Here is a 19,026-nt window from a genome sequence, read left to right as displayed (position 1 = left end):
GGGGGCGCGGGAGAAGACCATGAATAGCCAACAGAGGGCCTTGCGTGGTCAAGGAGGGACCCGACACGCAGGTTAGGGGTGGAGGGTGGGGAGCGCATAGCTGCTGTAGCCTCTGCTGAAGGGACGGACACCATGAAGGGTAGGCAAGACCACGGCACTTGCAAATCCTGCTTTGAGGCTCCAACAGCTGATTGTGAACTGAATAAAGGCCCTCGTGTCTGCCAAGCGCCCTTGTGAAACCACCAGCCTGAGGTGGGGCAAGAGAAGGGGTGAAGGAGAGGGCCATTTTGGGGTTCTGCTGACAGCACTCGGGGGGTGGGGGGGGAGCAAGAGGGGGCCACCAGCCTGGAGACCTGCCCCTGATAACGAGGGGCTTCTGCACACAGGAGTAGACCTTGTTTCCAAAGGAAAGGGGACACTGCTGGCACAGGCCTCCCAACCACTGAGGCCAAGGGTTCGGGGCCAGGCAACAGAAGGGCTGGCTGTGTACAGCCTGGGCCGCTCTTTGAACATTTGCGCTTACTCAGGGCTATGAAGATGGGGTGCAGTGGGGCTCCGGGGCCCCAGGCGAGCTGGTCCTGCCACAGCTCTAGGTGAGGTCTGCAGGCTCAGCCATCTCCCAACTTCGTCTTCAAACCCTGGGCACAGCGCACAGGTCAGTTCCAGGGGTTCAGGCTTGGCTCCCCAGGAACTGCTGACTCCTCATTGCTGGAGTGCACGTGATCACGGCAGCCTGCACCCTGCTCCCATCCCTACCCCCCAAGAGGTTTCAGGAGCTCCTCTGGGGGGAGGAGTCTGAACTGACTGGACGGCAGGGAGTTTATGCAGTCAGTCTGTGTCCTGAGACCAGCCTTGCAGGGACTGCGGAGAGCCAGCTAATACCAGCTCTTTCCTCCGCCTGCAACAGGGTGGTGAGGTCGAGGCTGCACAGGACCTCTCGGCAGCTCAGGGCCGACGAGCCAGAGCCCTTTGGCTTTCAGAGAAGAGACAGAGCAGAAGCCCTGGAAAGAGTGTCCTCAGCGTGAGCCAGCCCCGGCCCAGAGAGGACAGTGCAGCAGCTCAGATCAGCAGGCCCCAGGCCGCCAGGGCTTTATTTCAACACCATGTTCTTGCAATACAAACAGTCCGGAGAGAGTCATGTCCCTTGGAGCAGGGGGGAAGGGAGGAAAATGGTCCGTGTTGCTTGGGACACCCACCCCACAACCCAAGGGGGCGGGGGATGTAGAGCCTGGACTGCCGGCATGGCAGGGTGACACAGTGCATGGCCCAGTTAACGGAGAAAGGCCAGTGGGGCCCATGGACTCACACCGGGGTGCTGTCTGGCCCTTGAGCCCAGGACCATGCTGAGGCAGAATGGTAAGCCCAGGAGTGGCCTCTGTCCCTTCCAACCTCTGCGTGCCTGATCAACAGGGTCTCCCAGCCTCCAGAACTGGGGTACAGGCAGGTTGAGCCCCCAGTAGGCACCAACCAGTGGAAGCGGCACTGGAACGTCTCTGCAGGGGACAGAGGGTCCTATGGTCCAAAGCCGATGGGATGGGAGGACCTAGGAGGTCCAGAAGTCACCCTCCCCTCACAGCTGAGTTGTGGGTAAGGCGAGACAGGAGAGGCTTGGGCCTTCCAGTGAAGCTTTGGGGGACCAGGAAGAGATTCTAGCCCTTAGTAGGACCCTGCCCAAGGCCCACCCCCACCCCAGGGTCCCATCTCAGCAGCACTCTCTAGGCCTCCCCTACTGGTTTAAGAGGGTTGAGGCCCCAAGACTCTACACCAGCACAAAGCCAGTGTTCAGAGTGGGGTGTCCCAAGGAGTGCCCCCATTGACTGGGCATGAGTAGCAGCGCTGGGGGCAGGGGCGGATGGGCACTAATTCAGCACACAGTGGGGAGGGGCTGTGAGGGCAGGAGAACAAGGGGCTGGAGCCACAGGCAGAGGACAGGGCTGCCACTGAACAGGCCCCTCACCCAAGATCCTCCGCGGCCGCCCCACTCACACACCACACACAGAAAGTAACTTTCCTCCCAGCTTCCACAAGGCAAGCCTCCCTGCCAGGGGCTCTTGGGCTTCTGGCTGGCACAGCCGGGGCCTGGGACATATCAGTAGGAGCTGTAGCCGTCCTGGGTGGGAGAGGAAAAGCAGCCACTGTCTTCGTGAAGATCTGCGGCTGAGGGAGGCAGGGTAGCTCCAACCCCAGAGGGAGGGGAGTGACCATGGGAGATGGGTGCAGCTCTCGGAGGAGGTGCTGTCTCTAGCCACACACCCAGGCCAAGGCCTCAGCCCCAGGGCTCACCTGCAAAGAGTTCATCACGCCATTGGCCAGCACAGCCATCTTCCCAGCCACAGACTTGACGCCCTGCTTAAACTGGGCGATGTCAGCTGTGGGGAGAACGTTCCCCAGAGACACAGTGCCTGTGGAAGCAGGGCCAGGATGACACAGTGGCCGAGAGAGTGTCCCCCCACCTCACACACACCAGGGCAGGGTGGGGCCTTACTTGCTCCGCGGGCTCCATCCACCTCTCCAAAGAGGTCTGAAGAGCTGATGGCACTGCTGCCTGAGAGCTGCTGGAGTCGAGACCTGGCTTCGTACTGCAGGGAGGGAAGGCCAGGCCTGGGCATCTTGTGGCTGAGAACCAGACCCTGACCAGCCAAGCCACCCTGTGCCATTTGGCAGGGGGCAGCGGAGCAAAGGAGGGCTCTTGCCCCGACTCGTCACCTCCAGCTCTGGCAGACAGCTCACTGCACTTACCTCAGAATCGATCTCCCGCCCGAAGAACATGTCCGATGAGATGGCTTTGGCACCTGCAAACTTTTGCCTCGCCTCCCTGGACTCGAGGCCAGCACCCTCCCTCCGGCTGGTGACTCTGAGGGGTGGGAGAAGGGTGTCTCTCACGTTTCCATCCCCAGGGAGGCAGAGCTGAGGGGAAAGCCAGTGGCCTTGACTGACCTTCCCCTGAAGCCCAGGGGGCAGCCCAGCATGCGTGGCCTGTCCTAGAGGCAGGATCTCCCCAGGGGAGCCGAGCCCCTCCCTTCCCCAAGCACAGAGAAGACTCGGGCTCCTTTCCCTGGGCAGAACGCCAAAGGATATCAGGGTGCAGGGTGCTGTACTGTCAACCACTGCTACCTCCACTAGTCAGAGCTTCCCCAACGCTAGGGCAACCCCGTGACAGTCCCGCTGCAGGTCCCGGGCCGAAGTGGGGAGACGGCGTACAGCTCTCCTGATGGGTCATCCACCCAACTCTACAGATGGATGATTTACAAAAATCTGTCAACTAGTGGATCAGGATGGAGTAAGCTTTCTGAAACAGAGAAGATGGACGCTAGAGACGAACACCCCGGGGAGGTCAGCCTGAAGCCTGAAGCCGGGGGGCCTGGGCACCGAGCGGCAGATCCTTGCAGAGAGGCTGCTGCCAGGTCCACCAGATTCCTGTGGTGGTCTGCAAGGCCCGGCCATCCTAGAGCCTCCTTCCCGCCCTGCCTCCAGTGGTGGCCTCCAGCCACCAGGGCCACTCCAGCTTACCCAGGACAAGCTGAATTCAAAAGGCAGCTGGTTGGACAATCTCTCAAGTACTCAGGAGACCAAGGATGGAACAGAACCTCCCGGCCCACGCTACCTTTCTGAAACAGGCCGGATGCTGGAGATGGTCACTTCTGGCTCCTTCTCCTCCACCCTGTCCATCCCCCAGGTGGCATCTGTGTCCCAGCGGGAACCAAAACTCTCCCCCAAGGAGAAAGGGTTGTCCTTGTACCTGGGAGACAAAAGAGGGGCTCAGGGAACCCAGGGGGAGGAACATGGTGGCAGAGCCTTGCTCCCCAACACCAGCCTTACTTTGGGGGTCCAGAAGCGAAAGTGCCAACATCGTCCAACAAGTCCAGCTGCGAGCGGGAGGACTTGGCACTCACTGGGGTCTCCTGCTCGATCAGCTGCATCTCAGACAGCACTGAGTGGGAGACGGAGCTGCGGGCAAAGCAGAGTCCAGCCTGAGCCTATGCCCGCAAGAAGACACCGGCTGCGGAAGGTACCTCCACAGGGACCTGCAGGCTCTGATGCATCAATGCCTACAATGGCTGGAGGTGACCAGACCCAAGCACGGTCAATACAGCAGCGTGGGCTACTCAAAGCAGCACCCTGGTAGAGGACCCCAGCCCGCTGCCACCAGGGGACAGAGCTGTCCTCCTACACCAGCCACTGTACACTATGAGCCAAACCTTCACTCAGACCCGCACCACATCCAGAGGCCCAGGTGAAAGATGCCCCAACCAGGGGCAGCCAAGGAGCAGTCTGAATCACCCTGCTCAGGGCCGCTTGTCAGGAGCCCTGGTGGCCTACCCCTTACATGCTGGGCTGCTAACCACAAGGTCAGCAGTCTGAAAGCACCCGTTGCTCCAGGGAAAGACGGTCCTTTCTACTCCTGGAAAAAGTTACACCCTGGAAACTGTAAGGTGGCTGTGAGTCCGAAAGGACTGGATGACAATGAGTTTTGAGTTGGATGGCTGTTAAAGCCAAAATGCTTCCGAGCCTGGAGGCCGGCTGCCGGCACTAGGCCCTGGTCTGGCGGCAGTTTTCTCAGGAGCAGATGGACACGTTGTACTCTTGTGGCAGACAGCACGCAGCACGGAACTACAGGCAGCAACCTGTTTATCTACCTAAGGCCAGACTGTCAACCCAAGAGCACCTGACCTGTGGACTGCGTGGTATGTCCCAGTGTCTTCCACCACTGGTGGCATATAGTTAAGGATTCCAAAACCAAGCTCACTGCCAACAAGACGGGAGAAATGCCCCTGTGAGTTTCCGAAATGGTTTTACGGGAGTAGAAAGCCTCATCTTTCTTCTGGGGAGCAGTTGGTTTTGAACTGCTGACCTTGTGGATGGCAGCTCAAATGCAACTCTAAAGGAGGCCTTGAAAAATGAAGAGTGATCCCATTCATGGTACTGTTAGCACCTCCATTTAAGAAAGGCCACCCTGAATTCAGAAAGACCTGCTGGCCAGCACTGCTCCATGTACTGAGCACACACCGGGACTAGGGAGCGCCTGACAGTGCCCAGCAAGACACTGTCCTCGCCTCCCTCGAGAAGCCCGTGGCCGCGCCTCACCTCCGGGACACCAAGCCCATGCCCAGCCTCTCGGCCTGCTCGCGCTTCTTCCCCTCCAGGCTCTGGAGCTGCTTCTCCTTCTCCTTCCGATCGAGCTGGAGCTCCTGGTAGGCAAGGCGCATGGAGGCCACCCTTGGAGGGGACAGACGCATCAGAGGCGGTGCCCACCCAGACTGCTTGTCCTCAGCGCCCCCCTGGCAAGCCAAGCCACACGCGAGCTGAGGCTCGGGGGCACACACTCACATGGACTCCTCAGCCTGCTGCTTGGCGTCGGCCGCCTGCTGCTCCCGGAGCTTCTCGGCCACCTGCGCCTGCCGCTCAATCTCACTGAAGCTCTGGCTGCTCACCTTCTGGGCCCCAAGACCTCGCTTGGCCCCAAGCTGGGAGGGAGATCAGGTGATCAGCCAGGCACTAAGCCACACCTGCCAGGAGCCCAGCCAGCATGGCCACAGGAGAGCTGGGCCGGCACAGCCTGTAGATGGCAGGGCGGCTCATAGGCTTCGGCCTGGTACCCACCCGGGCAGGCCCTCAGCTGAGCACTCTGCTGCACCTCGTCCCAGGAGAGGAACAGCACCTTTTCAGCCCCAGAGCCATGGTGCCAAGACAGAAGTCGTGCAGCCAGTTAACGGGTAGAAACAAGGGGTGAACCCAAACGGCCTGACCCCACCACCACCACCTACCCCTTTCTTCGCCACTGCCGGCTTCTTCTTGCCAATGATAGAGGACTTCAGTTCTGTGGGAGAAAGACAGGCATGAGTGAAGGCACAGGAAGACAGTGACCAGCCAGTCTGTCCACACCGTGCAGTCTCACAAGAGTTTCTAGAAAGATCAGCTTCAGGCAGGGAAGGCAAAGCTGCCAGCACCCACTCCATCCGGGACAGTCTCTGCCAGAGATAGGTCTGGGGGGAGAGGGGCAAGTTTTCTGAGTCCCAGCCGAGTGACAGGAGCCCAGACCTGCAGCACCAGAGCCAATCAGGGACCCAGAGCCCCCATGAAGCCTGCTAGGCGGGGACGGGCATCACACAAGCACCTCAGTGACAGAGTGAGGAGCTGGCGAGCAAGGGGCCAGGCTGTCCTACCTCTGGTAGGACGGGCCCCTGGAGTTGACAGAAACATGGACTCTAGGGGAAAGACAGACTTGTGACCAACTAAGAGCCTGCCCCAGTGCCGCCATCCAGTTCCCAAGCCCACGACTAAAGTTATCCCATGGGCCTCTCCATGGCCCAACTCCCAGCCAAGTCACCGTAGCCTCCCGCGGCATCCACTGAGTCATTCTGCTGGCTTCCTGCCCCAACCACATGGAGGTGTGGGCAGATCGTGTGCCCAGGGCCCCGTCCACACCAAGGGAAGAGGAAGGGTACAGGACAGGCCTCAGACTGCAGGAGGGCGGAGCTCAGCTGACCTATGGGTCAGCCCTGCCTCAGCCCCTGAAGGCTTCCTGACTTAGGCCAGAGCAGCCCTAAGACCTGGCTCCCACGGCAGCACACTCTGTTCACCAGCACAGAGACCCAGCTCTGGGTACTGTGCTCAGTGCTGCAGCCCCACTTCCACCACACCCCGCTCCGGGGGTCAGACGCTCAGTCTCTGGTGGCCTCAGGCAGCAGCAAACCTACGCCCTCCCAGCCTAGTCCCAAGCACCAGCTAGCATACGCACCCAGGGGAGCTTTGGGTGAGGTGGCCAGCAGGTCTGTGTTAGGTCCATGCTCCGGTTCTGTGGGTGCAATGGTGGGAGTTAGCTATGAGCCCACTCAGGGACTCGAGGGGACCACAGAGCGGGCACTGGCTTTACTCAGCTTGCTGAGGCTGCCAAAAGACAAAAGAAATGCCCACCCGGAGAGCTAGGAGACCCCGCTCCTATTCCCTGAGCCAAGTCCCCACAGCCAGGACACCTGGCAGGAATCTAGGTTGAACTCACGTGTCAGGCCACTGCTCGCTGCAGGCGGGGCTAGCTGCTGGGTCTCTGCAGGTTCGGAGGCTTGGCCATCCCAGGCAGGGGGCTGAAAAGGAAGCCAGATCCCAGATGCCTCAATGAGCACCCCTGCTGTCAAAGAGCACTGAGCACCTGCAAGTACCTGCGGGTGCAAGGCCCTGCTCCAGCCCAGGGGGAGAGACTTGATAGAGGTTAGCAGGGGCCACAGAAAAACGCAGCAACCCTCCCCACCCCTCCACTAGTCAACAATTACCAGACTCAAACCATGTACCTAGGTGCTGATATCATCAGTACAGGGTTGGCCTGCTACCTACAAAGTGGTGGTTCAAACCCACCAGTCACTCATGGGGTGGGGGGTTGAAGCTGTCTGCTCCCATAAATATTTACCACCTTGAAATCCCAAAAAGGGTTGCTACCAATCAGAATCAATCTGGTGGCAGTGCGTTTTTAACCAGGTCCAAGCCTAAGCCAGAGAGCTTCCACATACAAACACAAGCTATGGGAGTAAATGCTGCAGTGGAAAGACCTCTACTTCAGTGGGACTGAGCAACCTGGCCAACCTCAGAGACGCTCAGTAAAGGAGCAGGGGCTCACCCTGAGTTTGCAATGTCCGGGCCCAGCCAGGGGTGGACACCAGGCGGGAATGAATCCTCTTGTTTCCCAGTGCCTTCCAAGTAAGGGAGGGAGCCAGGAAACAATGGATACCACATGGGCCTTCTAGAAGCTTCTCCCCACCCCACCCATCTTCAGTTTATAAAGGCTCATTCCTTAGAAGTCAAACTGTGGACCCCTTCACAAGAGGCAGGGGGCACATTCCCTGTGACCACTCACTTGGATATGTTCTGTGAAGAAATCCGAGTCCTTCTCTGGAGAATGACTGGGTGCACTGCTCACATTATCTATCCAGAGCTAGAAGGGAAAGCAGGCCTGGAACCCAAGGCTCTGAGCACCCAGCACCGCCCCCAGCCCCCACTGCTCCCGCTGCTGGCAACAAGCCCTTACGTCAGTGCCGTGCCTGGCCAGGGCAGCACTCCCCATCTGCCGGATCTTCTCCCGGTACATTTGGGCAGCCCGGCTGTTATACTTGGTGTTGGCATCGTTGGCTGTGCACCCATGTTGGCGGAAGAAAGCAGTCTGCAGAGCAAAGGCGAGGGATGGGCATGCTACCAGGGGCTTATGCCTCCAAGGACGACACCATGTTTTACAGGGGAGTCAGCTCTTCAAAAATCCTGATGTGACAGCACCCAAGCCCGCTCTGCCCACCCTTCCCCCACAAAACCTTGGACCCCCTGTGCCCTTGGCCTGTCCCTATGAATGCCTGTCCAGTTTGGCCTGAATCTGAAGAACCGGGCCCAGGTTGCAGGTTCAGAGGTGCATGTTTGATCAGGGAACGGAGAGGGCCTCCTACAAGGCTGGGCGCAGGAGGAGTCCTGGCAGAATAGGAAGGGGTCGCAGAAGAGGCTTTACCGCATTGGCATTGCCGCCGACCTGCATACACCTCAGCTGGAGCCAGCTCCAGGTGAAATCCAACTCTGTGGACCTGTGGGCAAGGGCTGCAGGTCACCCACGGGCACACCCGGAGGGCAGTCTCTCCCCCACCCCAACCCCCACCCAAGACTCACAACAATCACTTGGCTTCCAGCGGCTGTCACACCCAGGAAACATCCCTCAGCCCCCCTCCTCATTTCCTCTGCTTCCAGGTCACAAAAGTTTTGCGCCTCTGTCCATTCATTATTCAAAGAGGTACTAATTATCTCCCCGGTTACTTACACTTACACACACACTCTTACTGGGATCTGGCGTTCCCTTTAAGTAAAGTGTGTCACTTTACTCGTCACACACTCGATCAACAGGTCATTACCCCCGCGGTCAAAGGAGCTACCCCCCTGACCCCAGCGACACGCTCGGAGCGCCCGCCCAGCCTGGCCTCCAGGGAATCATGACACCGGAGTTTCGAGCCCCGCACAGACGGAGCGAGGCAGCGGACACCCGGGCCGCGGCGGGCCCGCGCCGAACTCGGGGCGACCCCAGTCGTGGCTGCCCGTCTCCCCGGCTGGCCCGAGCCTCGGCCGGCCCCGGGCGCTGGAAGGCGACCCCACCTGATGAAGCTGAGATGGACGCCCAGCGAGCGGTGGACGCCGGAGCAGTCGATGCACAAGAAAACACCATACGTGACGCTGGCCCAACTCGGGTTCTTAGCGCTGCAGTCGAAGCAGGCCTGCGGAGGCGGCGACGGGCAAACGGTCAGCGGCCCCGGGTCGAGGCCGGCGCAGCCTGCCAGCCAAGAGAACAGCCCGCCCCCGCCTCTCTCCGCCCTCAGGCCCCCGCGCGCCTCCCACTCAGGCACCTTGTTGGTGGGAACCGCACGAAGCCTCTTAAAAAGAGTCTGAATTTCGGTCTTGCTCGGCTCCGCCGCCATGTTCTCTCCTTCCCAGACACAACCGCGACCGACGGGTCCCGTCGCGGGCCAATCTTGGCCTAGGAGGTGGGCGGGCCTCCGACCTGCCCCTGGCAACCGGAGGGCGGTTCCGTGTGGGCCCGACGCGGACCAATCAGCAGCCGGCGGAACAGGAACGGGACGTCAGCCGCCGCCCGCCCCCAGTGGTCACCTGAACAAACGCCGCGCCGCGCCGCAGCCAATCCCGGACCAGGGCGGAGCGACGGCTCGCGGGTTGGCCCAAACCTCCGCGCTCGCGCGCAGCCGCGCTCGCAGCCCGCCCACAAGGCGGGGCCGCCACCCACTAGGCGGGGCTCGTGGCGTTGGGAGACGCTAGCATTCGGCCAGTTACCGATTGATGAGTAATAATTAACGTGCTACCAAGCGCTGGTTGTCCGACCGGCCTGAACGGGCAGAAGGCTCAGCTCCCGCCCAGCGCAGAAGTTTCAGACCCAGCTTCGAGCCATGGCTGATCGCCCCTCCCGCCCCAGGCTGGGGTCCCAGCGGTCCAAAGGGCAGCTCCCAGCTGGCAGGCCCTTCCTGATCCCCACCCAACGTACTGCAGATCCACGACCTTCCACCGGGCCTGGCTCCAGGTTCCCACTGGAGGCTCGGCAAGAGTGGGAGGAGGATGGAAAGGGTGCACACCAGCCTGATGGCGTTTTGGTTTTTTCTTTCCAAGTTTAATACACACTGAAACAAGCCACAACAGAGGGTGCTGCTAGCCCAGAACTACTCACCCCAAGCCCACCCAGGGACACCAAAACACAGGCCATAAACTGGGTCCACAGCCCCTGGGGAGGCCCAGGCACCCAAGCCATCTCACCTGAGCTCCCCCTTCTTGCCCTCAGCCTAGACTCAAGTTGTGCATTCTCCACCAGTCTCTTCCCAGACCCAGGCCCCTCCCCTCCAAGTCCCAGGATTCTGTCCCCTGAGGGGGACAGAGGGGCGGCAGGGGCACGCTGGCTGTCCAGGAGAAGCTGGGCACAGGCCCAGGGTGCAGGAAGGCTGTCGGGGCAGGTCAAGCCCCCACACACTCGACATAGTTGGCAGGGTACAGGCCGGTGCGGCCACTCTGCAGCTGGCCTTGGCACCAGCCCTGCTCATCCTCTTCGCTCATCTTCAGCAGCTCCTCCCCTGGAAGAAGAGGGACCGGTCACTGCCAACTGCCCTGGCTGAGCCCCTATCCCTGCAACTGGGTCAAGGACTGAGCGGGAAGGGGCAGGGCCAGAGCCAGGGGAGAAGAGGACCCAACTCAGCCAGAGGGCGGCAGAAGTCAGCAAGTCACCCCAGCCAGACCCTGCCAGAGACATCCATCCGGCCCTAGCCAGGACTCAAAGGAGACTGGGGCCCAGAGTCAGAGAACTGGGCTTGGAGAAGCAGGGGGCCTGCCCCGCACCCACCCCCATCCCCAATCAGGCTCAGCCTTGTATCAGGGAATGCAAGGCTGGAAAGGAACAGGAACAGGGTCCCAGAATACCTGCTCGGAAGCTCAGCTCATCAGCTTCCTGGCCAGCGTAATCATACAGGGCCCGTACTCGTACCCCAGTGGCGGTCTTCCGGGGGCTCTCCTCATCTGACCAGTCCTCATCCTGCCGGCTGCTGTCAGAGGGAGGCAGGTGGAGGGGTCAGAAAGGCTGTGGGCCTAGAGATCCAGGACTTGGGCAGAGGTGGGTGGGGAGGAGCCGCAAGACTCCAGCCCTACTGGGGCCACCCAGGGCTGCACTAGGGTGATTCAGGCCCCAGAGAGCCGATCCGAGGAGGTAGTGAGAGGGCCCTCAGAAAATACCTAGCAAATAGAAACCACACTGAACACTAGATCTATTACAGTGACAAAGCCTGGTCAGGCCCTAAGCCTGCTGGTGGCACAGCGGGTAGAGCACTCAGCCGTGCTGTAAAAGACTCGGGAATGGACTCCTGTGAAGATCAGTCTAGGAAACCCCGTGGGGCAGTGCCCCAGCATCACAGGGCCCCAGCAAACAAGCCCTACGGTTCCTGGCCCCAGTGGGAACCTCAAGAGGGTGCCTAGCCAGACTTGACCCCGGGGCAGTAGGTTTGGGTCAGGCGTGAAGGGGAAGGCGTGAGGGAGGCAGAGATAGGAAGGGTGGGGCAGGAGAGTGGGACAGAGCTGTTTCTTTCCTACAGCCGAGTGCCAGGCACTCACCTCGGGGACCCTGGAGACTGGGGTGGGGGTGCAGCGCCATCTCTTGTGGGCATGATGCTAGTCAGAGTGACCTCATCGGGGCTCCGGCCTCCTTTCTCTTTACGGCTGATTGTCCTCTGTGTGTCCAAGGACCACTCCTGCAGGGGCAGTGCCAAGGGACAGTCAGCCAGGATCACCAGGAGCCGCCCAACCCCAGGACACCTTCTGCCAGCCCCAGCCCTGCCTCCCTCCAGAGCCTGGATCACGTGCCTCGAACTGCGGCCAGTTCATGGCCATGCCGGGCCCCTGGGTGCTGCGCCACCAGCGTAGGTCCTCTGCGTCGCTGGCTGCCTCGACACCCTGGTGCAGGTCTCGGTATAGCTCCTGGAACCTGCGGCCCGAAGCACAGCCCTCAGTGCAGGGCGAGCACTCCCACAATCATCAGGGGAAGCACAGCGGGGAGATGAGGGAGGCTCCACCCGCCCTTGCAGGCCACACCTCTCGCTGCTGGACAGGTCCAGGTGCTGGTGGAGGGTGAGCAGGATGTCCTTGAAGAAGAGTAACCGCTGGCGCTCGGCTGCCTGGCAGGCCTCAAAGGCCTGCTCCATGTCCTCCATGTAGCGAGGGGTGTAGCGCTGCAGCTCAGCCAGCGTCTGCTCGTACTGGGCTTTCGTCTGCGTGTGAGGGGCACGGGCCTGGTGAGGAAGCCTCCTACCACCCGGGGCCCCCTCGATAGTCACTGAGCTCCGCTCTGCCCAACTCGCCCCGGCCCCTGCCCTCCAGGACCCCAACAGCCTCATGAGGGTGGTGATGTTCTACCAGGGTCTGGCGAGGGTGAAACTGGGCCAACCCGATGGGGAGGGAAATCAGGAAGGCTTCCTGGAGGCGGTAGAAACTGAGCCGCTCTCAGAGGAGGGGTGGATTTGCAAGTACAGAGTTGGAGGAAAGGGCAGAGCAGGTATGTGGAAACTCCACCCACTGTGGAAGGCGTGAGCTGGCAGGGGCTGCTCCCTGGCTAAAACCTCCACCCACACACACACCCCTGGCTAAAATCTCCCCCGACAGCTTGCCTAACATCGCCCCCTTGCCCTCCCTGGGAGGGAACCATCATCTCTGCTCAGGTTCTTCCTTTCCAGGGTTCCCTAGAGAGAGGGGAGGGTTTACACAAATCAGGTCGGGGCACTGAATCCCTGGGAAGCATTCTAATAGACACGTGCCCATTCGCGGTCATCAGCGCAGCAGGAGTGGGGCAGAGGGGGGCCCTTTGCTCTAGGGACATTGAGCTTCTGAGAAGGGTGACAGAGTTTTGGAAATGGACAGTTGACTCAGTGGGAAGGCCTGCCACGAGCGGGAATGCTCGTTGGTGCTCGCTTTCCTCTCTCTCTCTCTCTCTGGGGTCAAACTGACAACAGTGACCGGAAGGGTTATGGGGCAGGGCATTGATGTCCTCACGTAGGGGCAATCAGGAACGAATGGCGTCGCCACCCGGAGAAACGGCAGATCGGTTTGATGTCTGCTCTGCTGCTGCAAAAGGCAGACCAAGAAGAAAGGACCCCCGAGGCCTGGCCGTGCCACGGTGCCAGCTCCTAGCGACCTTCGAGGGCAGGGTCGAACCGCCCAGGTGAGTTCCCGAGACAGAAATGGTTTGGTTTGGAGGTGCAGGAAGCTCTCCCTTAGAGCAGGTGGTGGGGCTCCCCTTAAAGGAGCTCCGGCCATGGACACCTGATGGGACGGTTCTCCGAGGGTCACTGCACTGCGTTCGATGGGCTGACATTGGCGGGCAGGTGGCAGGGACGAGCTCGGGAAGCCGGGGCGGACGGGGCGGGTACCTTCTCGGCCTCCTTGGCGCAGCGCTCCACGCGCTCCTGCAGCTTACGCAGCTGCTCCTGGGACACCGCACTGTCCGCCTTCGAGTGGCTCTCCCGCGTCTGCGCTGTCTTCTCGTCCTTGCGCGCCGCGTGGTAGCTCTTCTTGGACGCCTCCACCTGGCGCAGCACACACGGGACGGCTCTGGGCCCTGCCCACCCCGTGCCGCCCGGGGAAGGCGCCCCTCCAAGGCCCTCCCCCCGTCACCCAGGCTCACCTCCTTCAGCCGCTTGAGCCAGGGCTTCTGGGCCTTTCGGAAGCTGTCCTCCGCAGCCCGACTCTCCCGGAACCCGCCCAGGACGGGCCTGTGGAAGGCGCCCCGCTGCCAGCTGCGAATGCGCTCGCTGTCAGGCCCCTGCAGCTTCTCCCGCACCTCCAGGTGCAGCGCGCTCAGCCGCTCGGCCGCCGTGAAGAAGGCATGCCAGGCCTTCTCCAGCGTGCCATACTGGGGGCCTGCGGAGCGGGGCAGCGCTGAACTGATGGTGCCCGGCCCGCCCTGATATCAGGGGCTAGCTACTCAGGGGCCAGGCCTGGGCAACAGCAGCAGCACAGCGTCATTACCAACTTCTGATGGGCAAGAAACTAGGGCTCACTGAAGGGACGTCCACTTACCCAACGCCCTCCAGCTGCCCCTAGGGGTCTTGCAGCTGGTTCAGACATGGCCGCCAATGTGGAATCAAAATGAACAGGCCTGAGGCTTCAAAGCTTTGGGCAGAGTGGAAGGATAACAAGAAAGGGAAAATCCCGATTGGGAGGCTGAGAAGAAGTGGGGTGGTAGTTACATAATCTGGTGTCAATTTGAGAGGATTACAAGTGAAGGGGTGGAGTCTGGCCTGTCAATCAAGATACAACCAATGGGGCCTCTGTGTGGGCATGACTTTCTCCTGAGAATTTTTGAATACCCTCCCCTCCCCTCCTCTTCTCTCTCTCAGCCAAATGGACCTACCCAGATACAACCAGATCTCTAGAGCCGGAGACCCCTGCCTGTACTTTACAATGCCACTGGATCCACCAGACTTCCCACCCACTGCCCTGTGACCCTCCTGCTTTCAGCATCATTGCATGTATTTCATGAGTCTGAAGAGGACTTTACAGATTGGCATCGGACGTAAGGGTTAATATCGGACTTGTGGACTTGATCTGGACTGGGCTGGGACGTGTTCTCAATATTCAATTGCTCTCATATATAAACCTCTTTCTTATACACACGAGTCCCCTTGGGTTTGTTTCTCTAGTCTACCCAGACCAACACAAGTGGGTAGTAAGCCCTTTCCGGAGCCTGGTGGGAGAGACTTATCACCAGGGCTGAAGTGGGGGCAGCCAACCAACACCGTCGAGTAGGGCAGCCCTGTTTGTGCCTCGGCCAATCCAGAGACTCAGCTGTGGGCACCACACATGCTGCCCTTGTTTGCTAAGAGGGTGCTTCTGTCTCTAGCTGGGCGTCAACTAACTATTTTTCCTAACCTGATGATTGTACCAGTTCACCCACATTTTACAAACACGGTGCCTTCCAGTTTTACTTCACTTCCCCGGCCATGGCTGCCCTAGGAAGAACCAGTTTGAAGCCTGTTTCAAAACCCGCTTCCCTCCATAGCCCGAGGAGAACTGGGGCCTTCTGGGAAGGCAGCTTGTTAAACACAAAGATCCCCGGATCTTGCCCGAGGCTCTGCCTGGCTGTGGGCCCCCAGGCACCTCGCCTCCCTGAACTTCAGGTTTCATCTCTGCATACTCGGTTGAGCCACCACTTGTCTGTCAGTTTGTCCCTACTGTGGTGGCTGGAGGGCTGCTGTACCGCTAGCAGCCATGTCACTAGTATTACAAATACCAGCAGGGTCACCAGAATGAACAGGTTTTGGCAGAGCTTCCAGACTGGGAAGGACGGATGGAGAAGGAATTGGCTTGCCCACTTTAAAGCATGCCCACGGATCAGCTGGCGGGTTAAACCACCAACCCTGTGGCTCAGATGAGCCCTGGTGGTGGCGGCACACACCTAGGGGTCAAGGACTGACTCCATGGCAGGGAGTTTTTAACTCCTGAGCCACCAGAGCTCCTTATTTCCATCAAAACAGCAAAACAAAGCAAATGCACTGCCTTTGAGTCTATACGGACTCATGGTGACCCCGCAGGACAGAGTTTTCCGAGACTGTTTACGGGCCTAGAAAGCCGTCCTCGACCGGCCCACCATTGCACCACCAAGGCCCCATCTCCATCACAGCATTGATTACATTTGGAAAGAAAAAAAAAGAAGTTGCCTCAGGTCAATTGCGACATGCACCTTGTGTGTCCGAGCGGAGCAGAGCCGGGCTCCACAGGGTTTCAAGGGCTAAGTTTTGGGAAGCAGATCACCAGGCCTTTCTTCTGACAGGCCTGAGAGTGAACCCCCGAGCGAGCTTCCACTTAGCGGAGCCCGGTAACCATCTGCCCCACGGCCTTGTTAGAAAGATCAGAGTAACTCGGTGGGGCACTGGCACATGAAAAATTGGCCCTCAGCGACGGGCTGCGAGTGTGGGAGCCTCACTTCCCACCAAAGGCGCCCAGAGATGCGGCCCTGGTGCCCCCACCATCGCCAGCTCACCCTTCTCCACGGCGCCCCTCCACTTGCGGGCCCAGTCGGCCAGCTGCTGGGCATAGGCCTTCTCGATGCGGGCGCGCTCCTGGAAGCAGCTGACCAGATCCCCACACAGCCGATGCCCGTCCTCCACGCGCTGCACCGTCCGCCTGTAGTTACCAGCCTGGGGCCCACATGAGGAGGGTGGCGTCATGGGGAGAAGCGGGCTGGGGCTGACCGTGGGGAGACATTTCAGGGCTGCAGCTGCTCACCTCCCAGAAACTGCCCCCTAGGGCTTCCGCTCCAGCATCTTCCTCTGGAGCCATGGTGTCCCCACAGCACGGAATGGTGGCAGAAGTGGGAGCTATGGAGGGCAGAGGGGACAGCAGCAGGGAAGCTGGGCATACGCGTTTTGTGAGAGGAACAGACCCTGTCCTCCCCCCACCCCGGTCCCCATCACAATCCCCACCAACTCGAAAACCATCCAAGAGAAGACTGAGCAGGCAGGGGGCTGGAGGTCCCCACAAGGGGCCAGGGTAGGGGCACAGGAGCCATTTGCGAAGCTCCTTCCCTAGCCCTGGGTCTGCCCTTCCCCTCCGCACCCCCACAACACACACCCCCACAACACATACCTGAAGTCTAAAGATCGGATCAGGGACTCAGACGTCCGTCTTTCCTCTCTGCCACTGGGACTGTGCCTATAAGCTGCCCAGAGCAAAGCAGGGGTGAGCCCAGGGGCTTGGCCCTCCAGGGCGGTGCCCGGCTCCCCCGATATAGCAGCTGCTGTCAGAAGCAGCAGATTCCAGCCCAGAGAATGCCAGGCAGGCGGGTCACCCAATCCAGGCAGGGATTAGGTGGCAGGCGAGGGTGGTGGTAGTGGACAGAGGTCCCCACTCCCCAGACTGCAGTTGAGCAGCAAGGGCTCCTGTCCAGGCCGGAGATATTGGCACCAGGCCAAGGCTGAGGGGGCCCAACATTGCCCACACCCCAACATTGCCTGAGCTGGAAGAACAGGCAGGTACCGGGAAGCTTGAGTAGTGCCTTGGCCAGGAAGTTCCAGCAAGTGAATTAAACCCCATTCCCTCCTAGGAGGGAGCCCCTACCCCCACCATTAGTCAGCCTTCCAGCCAAGTCCAGTAGATTCCATTCCTCCCATCCCACAGCACCCTGTCCAGGCCTCCAGGGAACGGAGGCCCTGTAATGAGGTTGGGGAGGGGAGGAGACAGGTGACCAGCCAATTATAACAAGGTTCTCCTGACTGCAGAGCAGGGCAAGGCAAATTCCAATGACCAAGCCACCACCCCTAGGGCCCCCAGGACACAGCGGCCCAGAGCCACTCCCCTGCCTTTCTGAACAGTCTCAACTGTCCCCGGCAAGACTCACAACTCACAGCCCCTAGAAGGGAACCCTTCCTGCTGAGCAGACAGAAGGTCCAAGGGGCACAGCTGAGCCCAGGAGGCAGTGTGTCTGCTGGCCGCAGGGAGAATGCCCACTCGGTTTTTAGAACTCCGCCTGGGCCACCTTCCCAGTCTGGCACTGTCCCTCCATCCTCCAGGGCTGCCAGGACCCTGGCAACCCCTCCCACTGGGTCATGACTCAGGGACAAGACCTGTCTGCAGGCATTGACAGAACTCCTCCTCAGGGGGCTGATGGCTTTTCCAGGGTGCTGAGATGTGTAAAGATGCCCTGGTGGTACACTGGCTAAGGCACCCCACTGGGAATGGCAAGGTGGTTGTTTGGTCCCACCAGCTGCTCTGTGGAGAAAGATGTGACAGTCGGCTCCCATAAAGAAAGCCTTGGAGACCCACAGGGGGGGTCATCCCTCCCCTCTACCCACACCCCCCGTGGAAACTATGCCACAGCAGTGGATTGGGGAGGGGGGGATCTCTAATTCTCAGTTGAATGAAGTCCACCTGAACAAATGAAGTCCACCTGAAATGGCTAGAGCGGCTATAAAGAAGCTTGGTGTGGGTGGGCTTCTGCCCTGCCACTGGCAGGGGGAGGGGACAGGGAGCAGAGGGGTCCTGGGCACATGACAAGGAGCGGCCCCAGTTGCCCACCTGACTTCTCCTGTGTCTGTCCCACTTGCCAACCAGAGAGAAAAGTGGGCAGAGCTTCAGGCAAGCCGAAGCTGTCCCAGCCGGCCATCCAGGAACTGGGGCCCTGGCCGGATTCAGTCTCCACAGGGAGCTGCCCCCCACCCATTCACTCTCTCTGGACTCAGAACAGAGCAGCCTGTGTGTGCTGGGCTGGCTGACTCTGCTCCCCGGGGCCTCCCACGGCAAACACCAGACCCAGGTCCTGCCACAGCCAGGCCAGAATGTCCACCTAGTGGGGCAGTGAGGGTGTCCCCCCTCAGCCGTGGCATCCGCAGGGGTGTGCCCCAGCACACACACACACACACAGAGAGAGAGAGAGAGAGAGAGAGAGAAGCAAGAACTGGAGAAAGTTTCAGGCTACTTTCTGGTGCAGGGAGCCAGCACTACAGGTTTGCAGGGGGTCCCCTCACAGCTGCCTAGACTCAGGTAGGAAGTCCTGGGAGCAGGGAAGAGCCCACCCTCCCTACCAGTGGTCCTAAGGAACCCTCCCCCCAGAAAGCCCCGCCTCCTCTCAGAACCAGGGTACAAGCCCCTGGGAGAGTGCCCCGACCAGCGGCCCTGCCCATCCCTCTGTCCTGAGTCACCCGCTGCTGCGCCCAAGGACCTCTTCGCCAGCTGCCCCTCCCAACCTCCCCGGAGCCCTAGGATTTGAGGGCCCAGGGAGAGGGCCCCGGGTCAGGGGGCACCGAGAGGGGCAGAGGCCAGAGGCCTGAAGGCTGGGGGAGGGGTGGTGAGGGCAAAGGGGAGGAGACCGGACTGGGGAGGGGCAAAACAAAGGGGCACTTTGGGAAACCCAACCTGCCGGCGGAGGTGCCTGCTCGCAGATGACGCACCCCGAACCCCGCGCCTCCACGCCAAACCCCGGGGCCACGCGCTGCCGGATCCCCGGCCTCAACCCTGGGGGCGGCGCCCAGAGCC

At 60.5% G+C, this 19,026-nt stretch overlaps 3 protein-coding genes across 6 annotated transcripts in view; 1 reads left to right on the top strand and 2 right to left on the bottom strand.

Annotated features, from left to right (window-relative positions):
- The window catches only part of CUNH11orf49 (chromosome unknown C11orf49 homolog), a 225,976-nt gene extending 211,465 nt beyond the window's left edge, over nucleotides 1-14,511 (top strand). Inside the window, exon 9 of one of the 2 annotated variants that reach the window (XM_045291035.1) lies at nucleotides 14,394-14,511. In XM_045291035.1, the coding sequence (XP_045146970.1) occupies nucleotides 14,394-14,499 (106 nt within the window). In that variant the 3' untranslated portion in view covers nucleotides 14,500-14,511. Of the gene's footprint in view, nucleotides 1-907; nucleotides 1,288-14,393 lie in introns of those variants that run through there. The other variant, XM_045291034.1, reaches the window with a different exon arrangement.
- On the bottom strand, nucleotides 1,060-9,469 carry ARFGAP2 (ADP ribosylation factor GTPase activating protein 2). Of its 2 annotated transcripts, XM_045291031.1 has the most exons (16): nucleotides 9,363-9,469; nucleotides 9,115-9,233; nucleotides 8,483-8,555; nucleotides 8,018-8,149; nucleotides 7,847-7,924; nucleotides 7,001-7,082; nucleotides 6,740-6,796; nucleotides 5,766-5,818; nucleotides 5,329-5,465; nucleotides 5,086-5,217; nucleotides 3,820-3,948; nucleotides 3,605-3,739; nucleotides 2,740-2,854; nucleotides 2,486-2,579; nucleotides 2,284-2,402; nucleotides 1,060-2,110 (listed from the first exon to the last, which is right to left on the bottom strand). In XM_045291031.1, the coding sequence occupies exons 1-16, from the start codon at nucleotides 9,432-9,434 to the stop codon at nucleotides 2,090-2,092; spliced, it is 1,548 nt and encodes a 515-aa protein (XP_045146966.1). In that variant the 5' UTR covers nucleotides 9,435-9,469; the 3' UTR covers nucleotides 1,060-2,089. The 2 variants fall into 2 exon arrangements, with proteins under 2 accessions (XP_045146966.1, XP_045146965.1); XM_045291030.1 differs by having other exon boundaries at nucleotides 9,115-9,469.
- Nucleotides 10,114-17,609, bottom strand: PACSIN3 (protein kinase C and casein kinase substrate in neurons 3). 2 transcript variants are annotated; one of them, XM_045291032.1, is made up of 10 exons: nucleotides 16,642-17,609; nucleotides 16,282-16,373; nucleotides 16,037-16,193; nucleotides 13,679-13,914; nucleotides 13,425-13,580; nucleotides 12,094-12,269; nucleotides 11,866-11,986; nucleotides 11,617-11,753; nucleotides 10,933-11,051; nucleotides 10,114-10,589 (listed from the first exon to the last, which is right to left on the bottom strand). In XM_045291032.1, the coding sequence occupies exons 2-10, from the start codon at nucleotides 16,333-16,335 to the stop codon at nucleotides 10,474-10,476; spliced, it is 1,272 nt and encodes a 423-aa protein (XP_045146967.1). In that variant the 5' UTR covers nucleotides 16,336-16,373; nucleotides 16,642-17,609; the 3' UTR covers nucleotides 10,114-10,473. The 2 variants fall into 2 exon arrangements, with proteins under 2 accessions (XP_045146967.1, XP_004708404.1); XM_004708347.4 differs by having other exon boundaries at nucleotides 10,933-11,054; nucleotides 16,642-17,608.
- Nucleotides 17,610-19,026: the final 1,417 nt, after the last annotated feature.

The sequence above is a fragment of the Echinops telfairi genome, unplaced genomic scaffold, assembly GCF_000313985.2.
Source record: "Echinops telfairi isolate 266 unplaced genomic scaffold, ASM31398v2 ScPeMD7_60;HRSCAF=208, whole genome shotgun sequence".
Lineage (NCBI taxonomy): Eukaryota > Metazoa > Chordata > Mammalia > Afrosoricida > Tenrecidae > Echinops > Echinops telfairi.
Note: the sequence above shows the minus strand (reverse complement) of the source record. Positions and strands in the feature narration are given on the sequence as shown.